This window comes from Psammomys obesus, unplaced genomic scaffold, assembly GCF_907164565.1.
Source record: "Psammomys obesus unplaced genomic scaffold, mPsaObe1.curated_primary_1811, whole genome shotgun sequence".
NCBI lineage: Eukaryota > Metazoa > Chordata > Mammalia > Rodentia > Muridae > Psammomys > Psammomys obesus.
Genome location: NW_026585644.1, coordinates 59,559,239 through 59,575,067, shown reverse-complemented (window position 1 = coordinate 59,575,067; position 15,829 = coordinate 59,559,239). Strand labels below are relative to the sequence as shown.

At 40.7% G+C, this 15,829-nt stretch overlaps 1 protein-coding gene across 3 annotated transcripts in view; it reads right to left on the bottom strand.

Moving 5' to 3' along the window:
* Nucleotides 1-7,614: 7,614 nt before the first annotated feature.
* Nucleotides 7,615-15,829, bottom strand: part of Mtdh (metadherin) — a 54,231-nt gene continuing 46,016 nt past the window's right edge. For all 3 annotated transcript variants that reach the window (XM_055620079.1, XM_055620088.1, XM_055620099.1), the window contains 3 exons: nt 13,978-14,118; nt 11,196-11,352; nt 7,615-10,524 (listed from right to left, as the gene is read on the bottom strand). In XM_055620079.1, coding sequence (XP_055476054.1) covers nt 10,454-10,524; nt 11,196-11,352; nt 13,978-14,118 — 369 coding nt within the window. In that variant the 3' untranslated portion in view covers nt 7,615-10,453. The remainder of the gene's footprint in view (nt 10,525-11,195; nt 11,353-13,977; nt 14,119-15,829) is intronic.

Genomic DNA, 15,829 nt, shown 5'->3' with positions numbered 1-15,829 from the left:
TAAAGGCATTCATCACCACCATCCAGCCACAATTTAAGATTTTTGATCTTCAACTATATTTATACAAAGGCAGGAGGATCTCTTTGAGTCCGAGAGTCCGAGATAGCCTGGTCTACAAAGTTAGTCCAGGACAGCCAGGGCTCTGTTATACAGGAAAACCTTGTTTTGAAAAACCGGAAAAAAAAAAAAAAAAAAAAAGAGGCTGGAGAGTAGGCTCAGTGGGTTGAGAGTATTTGTTGTTCTGACCGGATTTTGGTATTGTTATTTTTATGGATCATCACCTGTCTTAGTATTTTGTAAACATACACCTTATTCTCCAATTGGCTTAATAAAGAGCAGATGGGGGCTGGAGAGATGGCTCAGGGTTAAGAGTACTGGCTGTTCTTCCAAAGATCCTGAGTTCAATTCCCAGCAACCACATGGTGGCTCACAACCATCTCTGAGATCTGGTGCCCACTTCTGGCCTGCAGGCGCACATGCAGGCAGAATACTGTATAAATAATAAATAAAAATAAATCTTAAAAAAAAGCAGCTGGCTAATATCTGGGCAGGAAAGGAAAGGTGGGACTTCTGAATAAAGAGAGGGCTCCCTTGGAAGAATCAGGCTGGGCAGAACATGGATGTGGAAGGAACAGCTGCCAGGTCTGAGTGGGAGGTAAAGAGTTATGTGGCAGGACATAGGCCAGGAACAGTTGAGGTTAATTTGTATGAGCTAGCCGAGAGTCTGCCCAGCTGTATTTCCTAAGCTCTCATAAATTTTAGTAAGTCTCTATGTCATTATGCAGAGCTGGCAGGTCCCCAAAAGTGGCATAGTAAACAAATCTTTTTTTAAAATTAAATTAGTTAACTTATATTTTGGTTTTCTGAGACATGATTTCTCTGTTTAGTCCTGGCTGTCCTGGAATTTTCTCTGTAGACAAGGTTGGCCTGGAACTCAAAGATTTGCCTACTTCTGCCTCCTGAGTGCTGGGATTAAAGTTGTGGGCCACTATACCTGGTTTTAAAAAAAAAAAAAGGTGGTTGAGTAGGGCATATAGTCCTCTTGCAATCCCAGTGGGATGTGGAGATGGTGCCCTGGAAGCTGAACTGGCTGAATGAGTGGGCTCCGGGTTCATGGAGGAACCTTGCCTCAATACAGAGTAACTGACAACAACCAATGCCAGCGTCTGTGCCCCCACACACTTCACACTCATGCAGATACCACAGTGCACACGCGTGCGCACACACACACAGTAACTGACTTAAACATAATAAAGATTTTATTTTAGTAAAGTATTCCTTTAACCTGTTGTTGTGCATGTATGCACAGATGCGAATGTATGGAGGACAGAGGTTCACAATAGGCTTCTTTCTCTATTGCTTTTCACCTAGTTTTTAAGACACTTACTGACCTGGCACTTGCTGTTTTGCTTAGATTGGTGGCCAGCAAGTCCCAGGGGCCCTCCTGTCTTTCCCTCCTCAGGCTGGGGTTACAGTCACAAAGCTGCTGTGGCCAGCTTTGACATGGCCTTGGGGGGTTGGATTTAGGTCTTCATGCCTGTGTAGCAAGCACTTTACCCACTGAGCCATCCTCCCAAGCTCAAGAATTACTGTGAACACACTATCCTCTTGCCTCCACCTCCCAAATGTTGGAATTACAGGCACATGCCACCACACGCAACTAGTATTATATTTGGGGGGAATAGAGAGATGTTCATAGGGCTAGAAAAATGACTGAGAGGAAGCCAGGCACAGTGGCATACACCCTAGCACTCAGGGAAGCAGAAGCAGGCAGCCTGGTCTACAAAAGCAAGTCCAGGACAGCCAAAGCAACAGAGAAACATTGTCTCGAAAAACAGCAACAAACCAAACCAAAACAACAAACAAACAAAATCTATGGCTCAGAAGTTAAAGAACACTGACTGTCCTTCCAAAGGTCCTGAGTTCAATTCTCAGCAACCACATGGTGGTCACAACCATCTATAATGCGATCTGGTGCTGCCTTCTTGTGTGTAGCTGCGCATGCAGGCAGAACACTGTATAAATAATAAATCTTAAAAAAAAAAAAAAAAGCGGGTGAGAGAGAGGCTCATCAGTTAAAGGCGCTTGCTACTCTTCCAAGGATCCAAGTCTGGGGCGGCTCATAGCTGCCTATAACTCCAGCTACAGAAGATCTGGTGCCTCTTCTAGCTTCTGAGTATATTGGGTATACACATACACAGAAACAGTAAGTATTATATTTTGAGTGAGTGTTATGGTTGGTCACTAGAGAGAGAAACTAAGAAAGCAGAACACAAATGTGTGTGTGGGATGATGTCAGAAATTAGAACGAGAATAACAAAGACCCATAAGAAAGAAATCAAGATACAAAGAACAGCTAGCTTAGGAGAGAAAACCAGGAAAGAACTGAAGTATGGCGCAGAGTCTCCATACTGGAACCCAGGCAAGGAGTCTGGCTTCCAGGACTTTGTGCTTGTTGCCAATGCACACCCACCTGTAGTCTCATTTGAAAAGTAGCACTCATGGCCTGGTGATGGTCAAAGTGCCCCCTTGTGGTGTCTTCAGTTTCACTTTTTGAATGTTTTATTTTAAAAGATTTACTTTTAAGTGTGGGTGTGTTTTGGGTATGTGCACACGAGTCCAAGTTCTCTGGACTCTGATATCTCTTCTGGAGCTGGAGCTGCAGGTGGTTATGAGCAGCTTATCCTGGGTGCTGGGAACTGAATCCAGGTCTTCTGCAAGAGCAAAATGTGCTCTAACCACTGAGCCCAGATTCTTTCTAAGCCTCTTAATCCAGATATGGGTTGGATGGGGGGGGGGGCTCACGTTCCTCCTGCTGTTCCTCTTAATTAGTTACCTGTAACCTGACGCTTGGGGACTTAAAAAAAAGATTTTGTGTGTGAGAGAGAGAGTTGGGGGAGAGAGAGGGAAATTGGTGAGCTGCAGCAGCCTGGGCTACAGGAATCATTTCAAAACACCTCTCGTGGGAAGTCCTGAAGCAGCCACCTGAAGATCATATGGAGCCACAGCAAGCTGTGGGCCTCCCTGCCTTGAACACAACCCCAGTCCTCTGGGAGAGCTGTAAGCAGTCTCACCTGCCCGGCCACCACTCTAGTCCCCTCCTTGGGGTCTGGGGTGGATTTTGGTTGCTCTGTGTGTATATGAAAGCCCAGTGATGGGAGAGAGGATGCCGCATATCTGAGTTTAGAGTCTGGAATGATACATGGGGTTTTCTCCCTTGTAGCAATTGTAGTTTCAGTGTCTCCTGCCTCAGAGAGCACAGTGACACTATACCCCTTAAAGCTGCCTGTTTTTTTGTTTTTTCCTTTTGGTCTTGGTTATCATTGTACACACACATTATATATACATATATATCAACTCTATTTTTTATATAATATATATATATATATATATATATATATGTACATCTATAAACTCTATATTGAGTGCTCAGGAGATACAATTCTCCAGCAAGGAGTTCATGGGCTCCCTGGGTGTGTATGAGATTTTTTTTTTAAGTAGTTTATTTAATTTTATGTACATTTGTGTGAAGGTGTCAGACCGCTGGAGTTACAGACAGTTGTGAGCTGCCATGTGGGTGCTGGGAATTAAACCTGGGTCCTTTAGAACGGCCAGTACTCTTAACCTCTGAGCCATCTTTCCAGCCCCGTGTGTGAGATTTCTGTGAACTCAACTTCCCACCACTCCTATGATTGTGGAGAGAACCCAGGGCCTGTGCTCATCACACGGACTGTTTTGACTTCAGGAATGACAAGTAAGCATTGCATTAGAAAAGTCTGTCCCAGAGAGGGTCCCTACTTTCTTTTTTTCCCATCTGTCTAATTAGCATAAGATGTCATTTGTCTTTTGACATTGTTTGCAGTGGTTTATTTATTTATTTCTTGGTCCTGTCACTTTTTTTTTTTTTTTTAGATAAACTGCATCTGTCTTTTAAAACTTACAACTGGATTTTGGGCCATAGACATATTTCCCTATACCCACAATATACAGCAATTTACATTTTGCTCTTGTAAATGATCAGGGTTCTGCTCCCAGCACCCACATGGCAGGTTATAATCATTGAAACTCCAATTCCAGAGGATCTGATGCCCTCCTGACCTCCTTGGGTACCAGGCATACATGTGGTAGACAGACATATATGTAGCCAAACACTCATACACATAAAACTTATTTAAAGCTATGCACAACTTTTGTTTGTCAAGACAGGGTTTCTCTGTAATAGACCAGGCTGGCTTCCAAATTCAGAGGTCCCCCTGCCTCTGGAGTGCTGGGATTACAGGTGTGTACCACCACACCTGGCCTCTATATACGTTTATTTTCTTTGTGTGTATGTACATACCACAGCTCCAAGGTAGAGGTCAAAGGACCACTTTCAGACTGTTAAGCTTGGTAGCTATCTCCCTGGATCCACATTTTCCTTTAGTATGTATGTATGTATGTATGTATGTATGTATGTATGTATGTATGTATGTATGTATGTATCTATCTATCTATCTATCTATCTTTTTCTTTCTCTTTCCTTTTTCTCTCTCCTTCCTTCCTCTTTCTTTCCTTTTCTTTCTTTTTCCTTTTTTAAATTTACAGAGGATCTCTTTTCTACTTAAGTTTATTCTTGTGCATGGGGTGAACAGCAGGTTTACTATGGACCAGTACCTCATGTAATGAGCTGCTGCTTCTCTAGAAGAGCACCAGTGCTCTTAACCTCTGGGCCATCTCCACTAGATTTTCAACTAGTCTTTATTTTCCATAATAATTCAAAATATTTATATGCATGCATGTTTTTGCCTGTGTGTATATCTACATACAATGTACTTGCCTGGTACTCATTGAGGCCAGAAGGGGATTTCAGATCCCACAGAACTCAATTTGTAGATGGTTGTGGTCTGTGGCTATTGAATAGTCATTATTTAAGCAGGGTCTTTCTACATATCCCTGCTGTTCTAGAACTATGCAGACCATGTTGATCTCAAACTCAGAGATCTGCCTGCCTCTACTGGGATTAAAGGAGTGTGCTACCATGCCCAGTTGCTACTGAGTTTTATTAAATATATCTTCAACCTAACATTACAATCTTGTCTTATAATTTAACTTTGTGATGAAATCTTTTGAGATTTTTTACTATCAACTCCTCATGCAGCCTTGATCTGATTCTAGTAACAGAAACATCTAGCACCAAGGATGCCCAGTGTTTAGGCAGGTTTTCTCACATTTTCATTATTAGCTTGTTTCAATTTTGACTAGATACGAGAATTGTTACAACAGCAATCTGCAGTTTAGAGGAGAATCATTTGTAATTCCAATCGTCTTAAGCCGCAGTACACTAGCTATTGTATACCATGAACTCCCTTTGCTATTTGTCAGAGCCTCACTGAGGGGAGGGGGCACTTGCTGTTCCCCTATTGGCTCTCACATAGCTGTGCTCTGACCTCCAGGTGGCATCACTCACATGTAGCCACAGTAGCTATGCATACTCAGGAGTTTTCCAGGAGGTAGCACTCAATGTCTCAAGGGTGGCTTATGTGACTATTGTGAACAGGCTGAGACCAGGGTACACATTACCTGGAATCCTTAGTCATGTCTTCCAAGGTAGGCATTTTAGAGTACCCATTTTCATCCATTACCGAACGAATAGTCACGCTCACCTCAGGTTCACTGCTGCTTGATGTTCCCACACTGGTGGTGTTTCATTTAAGCAGTGGTGGTTTTAGATGTATCTTTTATTATGTTTTAAAGTTTCTGGAAGTGGCTGGGTGATGGTGGCACACGCAGCACTCGGGAGGCAGAGGAAGGTGGAAGGTAACAGAGAAACCCTATGTGTGGTTGGGGGGGAGATAAAAATAAAAAAAAGCATGTCTTGATGCTAGAGTAAGAAAAGTATTTAAGAATAGAACTGCAGTAGTGTTTACTTTTCAATGATTTTTGCATGGCTGGGCATTTATTACAACTTATAATCCACACTTGCAGCGTGGCAACAGAATGTCTCAGCATCTCTCAGTTTAACCAGCTCTTCAGTGTGGTGGGACGCACACACGTGTAGGCCTAAAGCAGGACACTGAATATTCTGCTCCATCATTTGCCACCTTACTCCTTTGAGACAGGGTCTCTCACTGAACCTGCAGCTAGGCTGCCACCTCTAAGCCCCATACCAGTGCTGGGGTTACAAGCAGGCATGTGGTCAAACCCTGCTTTTTACATAGGTGCTGAGAGTCAGGACCTCATGCTTGTGCAGCACGCACTCTTACCATCAGCCAACTCTCCAGCTCTGAAGCTGTTACAAAGTGGCATTTTTTTTTTTTTTTTCCCCAGAAACTACTAAGTAGAAAATTGGGCCAGGTGTAGTGGTGCAGTAAAGGTACATGCCTTTAACCCTAGCACTAGCGAGTTAAAGGCTAGCATGGGGTAGGTACATAGTGAGTTCCAAGACAGCCAGTGCCACATTGTGAGACCCTGTCGAGAGAAAGAAATCAGAGCATCCACAAGTTTTAAATTTCTGCATAGCTGGAAAAGCTAAATGACCTCAGAAATGCTTTGGTACGCAAACACTGAGACTAGCAGCAGTGTCCTCTGCCTAATTCTGTTCATTACAGAAGCAGAAAATATGAATCTAGCCAACAGAAACCTTGGATAAAAACTACTCCTGCCACCCCCCGCCCCATCCTTTACAGCTGTTGGGACCAAGCAACCTTTGCAACTTTAGGCTCCAGAGTGATTTCTATGAACATTCTCTGGGAAATGCTTTTTCCAAGTGGCCCAGGTGCTGACAGGAAGTGTGCAGTGAAAGCAGCCGTCTTCCACAACTAGGAAGCAACACAGAAGAACCCCCACTGCTGTACTATCACACTTGGCCTACTTGCCAGACCCTTTATGTGTATACATTCATGTTTGTGCAGACACTCGTATGTGTAAGCCAGAGACTAACAGGTGTCCTCTGATGACTCTTCACACCTTTTTAAAGGCAGGGTCTCTGAACCTGGAACTCAACAATTTGGCTAGACTGGCTACCAGCAAGCCCTAGGAATGCTTCTGCCTTCCCAGTACTGGGATTACAAGCCCACGCTACTGCACCTAATTTCTTATGTGGGAGTTAGTTATCTGCCATACTTTAAGGGCTGAGCCATCTCCCCAGATTTTTATACGTAACAGAAACAAGTATCTTAAGTCACTACTATTTGGGAACACAGCTAATCTATATACCCACATGCCAAATTCTAGTTCAATTTCTTTAACCTAAAAGGCCACACCTATTAAGCTGACCTATGGTTGTTTCCCATGGAGGACACTATCACGAATGCTCACTGGCCCCCTCCCCACCTCTAGGGTCTCACTCTGTAGCCCTGGCTGTCCTGGAAATCACTGTGTAGACCAGAATAGCCTCATACAGATTTACCTGCCTCTGCCTCCTGAGTACTGTGAGTAAAGAAGAATATAACCATGTCCGGCTGCAAATGTTCATTTTCAGATGTTTTAACTTCAAATATATGATTCTTTGTTGGCAAAGCCTGAAATGGTTTTAATTGAAAGGAAAAACAAAACTCATGAACCAAAGGCTCAATATCTTAAATAGAACAACATAAAAGGACAAAGTCCCTTCCCACACAGAATGTTAACAAACAATTTAAACAAAACAAAAATGGTCTGTTTTATTTACAACACTCAGTGCATCTTACACATGACACATTTTCATTCCCCAAGTCTTTTGAAAGCAATTCCAATTTCAGTTTGTGCAATGAGTTTACAGGAAAACCTTAAGATAGCCATTAGATACCTTAAACCTAAATCCTAAATTTTGATATTTCACACTATATTAAGAGGACTGTTTTTAATTAAGAAAAACTAAACTCTGCAATTAATTACTACCCTCTGGGATTTTTAACTCAAATACAAACTGGATTAGCCTACAAAATAATACCATTAGATTTGGATAAATTATTCCAACCTCCCCTCCTCAATAAAATGCATGCACAAATTAAACATGGTAAATTACATTAATGATATTTTATTTCAATACTTTCTTTTTGGACTCTCTCAACTGTTTATTTCTCAATTTAAGGTATAGACAGGGATAATGCAGTTGGAGAACTCTGACATGCCTACACTCTGTTCAAGAACAGAAAGGCTTTTCCCAGAACCTATTTCAGAGAGGCAGGAGGCATCAGAGGCCCTTAACCAGCCAGCACAGAACAGCAGGCCTTTACCTCCACTCCCTAATTACCTAGATTTCTGAGTTTTCTGAGCTGATGACAGAAACCAGTAACTGTTCAGTGAAAAAAAAACAAAAACAAAAACAAAACTCCACTGTCTTGCCACATAAAGATCTATAAAGAGGCAAAGAGCAATGAACAATTTTATGAGAACTGGCTTAATTTTCACTCATATAGCTGCCTCCTTCTAAAAAAATAAACAGAGAGAAAGCAGGCACAGAGGCTATCTATACACCGACCCACCCAGTGTATGACTGTGCTTGCCCACTCCCATGACACATTTCTTCTCAAAAAGATGGTTTCTTACTACATGGTATAGGTGCTGCCTCCTACAAGAAGTGACTGAATTGGGAGATACTGAACTGAGAAATAAAGTTTCATGTTTGACCTAGCCCAAAGAATTATAAGAAAAAGGAACGGTGAGGTAGAGTTGAGAGAGTTCAATTAAACTTGTGAGCACTGACCTTTTGGCACACTCTGTAATTACAGACTCCCCATCAAAATTTCCTTGAGACACAGTGTGGCAGCCCCCCTGAGGGAACAGGAAGCTCAGCAGCCATGTGAAGGCTCTATTCCTGGCACATCAGCTAATATTCACCCAACAGTGAAGCAAATAAAAACAATGCTATCTATTTCTGCATTTATTTAAACAACTCAATTAATTTAGAAATCTTATTCAATCAAACAAAACTTCAGACAACATGTAAACTGCCATGTTCCTGAAACAGATGTTAATACCCAGTGAAAAGTTGTTGATTGCATGTGAGGAAAGCTGTCCAGTAATAAGGCCAGTCTTCAACAGAACTAAAACCATTTTTACATCTTGTAGCTTTTCCTAGTTGACAATATTATTAAACTACAGTCAAATATAAAGACAGTATTTAATGAATAGATCAGTACCATTGGTTATAGCTTTTAAACAGGTTCATTCCTGGAGCCACACGAAAACAAGCCACTCACATCAATAAATCATGGCTTTTTTTAAAAATCACAATTCACTAAGTGATGTTAATTATGGTCCTTGTCAAACACGCTTGGTAAAGGCTATTTACAGTGTACATGGCCAAGCATGCACTATTAACAATTACAGAGAGGCCTGCCAGTTTCTTAGGGATCACACAGTGCCTGAAAATGGTGACAGATCATACATCACTTAAATCAACACAGTTTCAAGCAGAAAATGTTCCTTTTTGACCACAATTGCAATAGTTACATGAAAATTCTTATAAAAACATGAATCCCCTTCAAGAAATTGATGCATATTCTACGTACTACAGGTTAAGGCAGTAAAAAAATGTATTCCTGATAACTGGAGGTCTCAACAATGTCAATTAATTACTTTTCCATTTTCCATCATATGCTCAAAAGTTATGAATTACTTCATTTTTAAGGTAAAAAAAATTACTAGCAACTAAGACTTGACACTGGAAAAACTGATGGGGAAAGAAAGAAATATTAAGTTGGATTTTGCCTGAAGTTTTCAAATCAATGAACAAGAGCATTATCTGTTAGTCTCAGTCTTAAACATATCAAACAAATAATATAGTTCACCTTTCTTAATTTAAAATATACTGTTACTTTGAATAATTCAAGTAATGTAAGACTATCAAAAATAACTTTGTAAGCCATAAGTGTCTGTCAATTGCATTTCAATGTTTTAATTAAGAACTTTTAAAGAACTGTAAACTAAACCAAGACAGTTTAGTTAAACAAATGATAAATGACTTTTTATTTGCACTTGTGATTCTTTTAATACAAATTGCTACAACAAATATGTAAAGATATGGCAGATTATGCATTTGATCAAAGCACTTTGATTTAAGCATAAAACAGATTCAAATGGTCTAAGTTTGTGCATTAAGATCCAAGGAGTTGCCTACTGGTTTCTAGGCAGCCTTTTCTCCAATCAGAATCCATTATTCCTCAGCTGCAGATGAGACAGGGCACAATCCGTTGTAAACAGGGAACTGTTGTAAAACCAGGATAATATTCTTAAATTAAGATCATTCTCATTTAATTGAAAAGACTCTCCCAAGTGTCTTCCAGTACTGCAGTATGTATTCTGTTGACCTCTTAATTTCATAAATTAACTTTCCTTTGATTCCATTTTATGGTGGTTGTGTTCAGTTTTGTTTTAAAAATTGGTTTAAATTTATATAAAACTCTGTACATGTTCACAAATTATTGCATAAACAGCATATTCTTCAAGACAGTGTTTGTAAACACATGTCCAATTCAGAGAAAAAAATAATTCACGTTTCCCGCCTGGCTTTCTTCTTCTTTTTTATTTGTTTTGGAGATTCCCAGTTAGCTTCAGACTTGGCTAAAAGGAAAAAGAAAAGGGGTGGTAAGGAGAGAAAAGTGTAAGGAGGATGGTCAGTACATAATCAATAATATAAAAATGACAACTATGTTGCCAGGCTTTGGTAGCACAGGCCTTTAACCCCATCACTAGAGAGGCAGCGGTACACAGATCTCTTGAGTTCGAGGCCAGTTAGATCTATAGAGCAAGTTTTAGGACAGCCCCTGTCTAAAAAAGACAAAACAAAACAACTATGGAAAAAACGATTTTAAATGTTCAAATTTTATAATTTAAGTATTCCAGCCTTAAATATTTTCAAGTTAGCTATTATCTGCGTCCGATCTTTTCTAACCCAAAATATTAACTGTAACAGCTGATACTCAACTGTTGGCAACCTCCCTCCTGCCTCTCTGAGATGGAACACCATTATATAGCTGGCTCCTTTGGATTGATAGCTGGTGAAGAGAAGGAAAAAAAGTAACAGGGAGCCCCAGGAACATGTGCAAATAAAAAGGGCAAAGAGTCAAGCGAGCAGGCATGACCCAAGCCTGCTCTTACTGTCTTCAGTGCTTACAGATTACATGATTTTAGCAGCCTGGTTCTTACAACTCAAGTCTGAGAAACTTCAAGGAACCACACATTTCCAGAAGGCAGGTAAGAAAAAAATGCAAGAAGGCAAACAAAGCACTTACTCTGTGAGGGAGGCACACTGTTTTGCTTAGCATTTGACTTGGGTTTGTCTGTGTCTTGTAACATCGGTGGCACTTGGGAAGAGCTCTTATCAGAGTCACCTTTTGATAAGGTAACAGATGGCTCGGCAGATACAGCAGGTGGAAGAGTCTTGATAGGCTATTTTGGAATACAATTATCTCAGAATTTTGTGTAGATTTCATGTAACACATTAAGCATTACAGCAGTATCCAGAGACTATTTAGCAGCATGCAAAATTAAAATGGCTTCTAATTAGGTTATAGGGTAGCACTGTAACTCATTTCTGCCCTCCAGTGACAGAACTAAACAAATCACCTACATCTCTAAGTATAATTCAAGATAAAAACAATAAACATTGCATGGCAGTGGTGGCACAAACCTTTAATCCCAACAATCAAAAGGCAGAGTAGGGGGTTATCTGTGAGTTCTAGGCCAGCTTGGTCTACAGAGTGAGTTCCAGGATAGTCAAGGCTACACAGAGAAACTCTGTCTCAAGAAACCAAACCAAAGCAAACCAAACCAAACCCACAAGCAAAAAAAGAAAAAACCCATTAGAATGTCAAACCACTCTTTGCTGTAATACTCACCTTTATGTATACTGAGATTATATTTTACCTCAGATTACTTAGGTATTTAATAGCATCAAATCTGCCGGGTGTGGTGGTGAACACTTTTATGCTAGTACTCCAGAAGACAGAGGCAGGTGTCACTATGAGTTCAAGGCCAGCCTATTCTACAAACTGAGTCCAGGACAGCCAAGATTACACAGAGAAACCCTGTCTTGGAACAGAACAGAACAGAACAGAACAGCACAGCATCAAACCTAAGTGGAAAGTCTGACTACCATTTTAGAACATCACCACTAGAGCTCCTTGTCTTAGTAGCACTTTTGTTAGAGCCGGCCTGCTAACTGTAAAAGTTTCATCAGACAGAATGCTATGTTTTGTCCAGTGTTGTGTCTAGTTACTCAAATAGCAGGTGGCACACAAACTTCAAAAATACTTTTTGAGCTGGGTGCGGAAGTGCAAGCCTGTGATCCCAGCACTCGGAGGCAGAGGCAGGCGGATCTCTGTGAGTTCCAGGCTGGCTGGTCTACAGAGTGAGTCCAAGGACAGCCACAGCTACACAAAAAAACCCTGTTTTGAAAAACAGAAACATTAATTTTTGAACATGTAAATCAGGCAATTCAAAAAGAATGTACTTTATTTAAATCCTTAAAATTTATTTTATGGTGTAAGTGTTTTGCCTGAAAATATTTACGTATACCATCTGTTTGGTACCCAACTGTAGTTACATGGTTGTAAACCACCATGTGGGTAATGGGAACCAAACCCTGGTCTGCAAGAGCAACAGGACTCTTAACCACTGAGCCAACTTTCTAGCCCCCTAGGATATATTTTAATAAGGCTCAATGTGTTAGCGACTATCCTATCACTGTGAAGAGATACAACAGCCAAAACAACTCTTAATAAAAGAAAGCATTTAATTGGAGGTTGGCTTACAGTTTCAGAGTTACTCATCATGGTGGGAGCATGGTGGCAAGGATGGTGCTGGATTTGTAGCTGAGAGCTACACCTGATCCACAGAGACTGGATCTGGCATGGACACTGGAAACCTCAAAGACTATCTCTAACTACACACTTCCTCTAACAAGGCCACACCTCTTAATTCTTCTAATCCTATCAAAGAGTTTTAATCCCTCATGACTAAACCATTCAAATATATGGGCCTCTGGGGAGGGGTATTCAAACCATCACACGCATGTTACCCAATCAGAAATCATCATGTTTTTATTTCATGTCACTGACCTAGAACTTTCATAAACAAGTCTCTTCTGACATCAAAATTCCAGAGGAGGCACATGACTAAAAGACTTGTCACTGTCAGGTGTAAAAATCCCAGCATTGGGATGGTAGAGGCAGGAGGTTCAGGAATTTATGCCAGCTGTGGCTAGACAATAAGTTTGAGGTTGGCCAGAGCTCTAAGAAACCTTGTCTCAAACAACAAAGCAAAATCATAATAAAGCCTCAAAAAAATTAAACAAATGTTACATTTTGAGAAACTGGTCATATTAAGGTGGGTACTTTGGGTAAATGCAGTGGTAAAAGAGCTTTCTCTTAGGTCTTCTATCTTCCATGCCTAGATGTTTAGGAGGGGAAAGCATAGTGTAGCAATCCCTTTAACACTGAAGTGATCTGTTTGGAGACTAGCAGCGGGTGCTTGAAACTGCAGGTAGTGCCAAGCCCTATGCCTTTTTTTTGGAGACAGGGCTGACCTACAACTCACTTTGTAGACTAGGCTGATTCTTTTTCTTTTTTTCTGTGTAGTCCCAGCTGTCTTGGAACTCATTTCGTAGATCATGCTGGCCTCAAACTCAAGAAATTCACCTTCTTATGCCTTCTAAGTGCTGGCTTAAAGGTGTGCTCCACCACACCTAAGTTGTTCTACATTTCTCTTTAAATTTTCTTTGTGGTCACTGCATCTCATATGTTTAGCATAGTACTTCAATAAAATATGAATTATTGTACAATTATTAAGGCAACACAACTTTATTATTCTTCTTAAAAAAGATTTATTATATATATAGTGTTCTGTCTGCATGTATACCTGCACTCGAGTAGAGGGCACCAGATCTCATTATAGATGGTTGTGAGCCACCATGTAGTTGCTGGGAATTGAACTCAGGACCTTTAGAAGAGCAGCCAGTGCTCTTAACCTTTGAGCCATCTCTTCAGCCCAACTTTATTATTCTTTAAAAATTACCTGGCTATTTTTGACGAGTACTTCAGCTGGATCACTAGTGCTCATGGTCTTCAGGGAAAAAGCTTTTTCCTGTTTTGGACGGGCTTTGGAGGTATTCACTGGAAGCTCTTCTCTAATGTCCTTTTCTGGTTCTTCTGTGTCCTGAAGAAGAAAGCTATTTGAGGACTGTTACAAGTTCAAGGCCAGCGTGGGCTACAGAGTGAAACCCTGTTTCAAATCCTGTCTCTTTAAATTACATATACTAAAACACATACCAGAATGGTAATCACTGTAATCAAATAGGCCAACTCAAAGAGAATAAACTTAGCATTCAATTTACAAGAGGCATGGCTGATATGGAAACAAAACCTTAAAAAAAAAAAAAGGCATTTCATTTAGTGACTTCTTCAAGGAGTAATGTGTTCACATGTACATATTATAAAGAGTCAAGACATGACTTATCCATGTAATTCCAGGGACAAATCTCTTAGCTTGTGTTTTTATTCCCTTAACTGTGAAAGATTCTACAGGAAATTTCTATGGTTCTAAGTTTTAATGTATCCAGTGTTCACTATTTATAAAATTTAACAAAATAATGCTTACATATATAAAGAACACAGAATTTGTTGGTGTGGTTGTGCGTGCCTATAATCCCAGTATTCAGGGAGGCAGAGGCCAGCCTGGTCTACAAAATGAATCCAGGACAGCTGAGGCTACACAGAGAACCTGTCTCAGAAAACGAAAATGAAACCAAACCAAAAACACCAAAACAAAAAAGACATACAATTTACTGAATGTCAAGGCATACTCTAGTGACTACTCTAAAAACTGCCCAAGATGACTGCAAAACTTTCCTTCCTGGGCAGTGAGAGGGCTTATTGGATAGAGACACCTGCTACCAGGCCATGAATCTGATCCCCATCACGCATACAGTAGAGAGAACCCTCAGAAGTTAGTCTCTGACCTCCACACACATGCTGTGGCACAGGAGTGCATGGCTGCATGCATGGACACACATATAAGCAAATGTTATAACAAAATTTCCTTCCAACATTGTTATTTTATGAAATGTGATACAACAGCAGGTTTGAATAGCAACTCAGAATTCTAATGTCAATTTAAGTTCAGCACAGAAGTTTTGTTTTTTTCTCTTCTTTTTCTTCTCCAGGCAGGGTTTCCTGGACTTGAACTCCCATGCACTAGGATTAACGGTGTGGACCACCACTTTTTTAATTTTTTGAGATAGGATTTCTCACTGAACCTGAAGCTCACCAATTTGGTGAGACTGGCTAGACAATGAGCTTCAGGGACCTGTCTGAAGTATCTGACTGCCCTTGCCTCCTGAGACTGGGATTACAGGACATAACACTCTGTCCAGTTCTTCCTGTGGGTTCTGGAGATCCAGAATCAGGTCTTTGTGCTTGTAGAGCAGGTACTTCACCAAAGGAGCCACATCCCAAAACACTGCCTATCCTCTTGATGAAATGGTCCTCTAGGAAGTCAGAGATTAGAGAGACGTTAAAAGAGTTCAGGCAGGACTCAAGGCATGAAGAGCCAAAAGAGTACATGGATCAGCTTTCCTTAAGACCATGGAGTCCAGAATATATTGGTTTTCACTGTCACCCTTGCACTTCACAATCAAGTAGCTTGTGGAAAAAATGATGCCTTATGGATCTATATTATTCTTGACTCCATAGTAGTTGAGAGGCCCACAGATGGCTGCCTCCACTCTAGTGGATTATTTCTGAAGTATATGGAAAGCCATGGTTAGTTGGCAGTATGGAGAGAGCAAAAAAGTGGTGCTGGCTGATTTTGGAAGCAGGATATAGAAAAAGATGTTCCTGGGGGACATTAGCACTGCAGAGGAGGATTA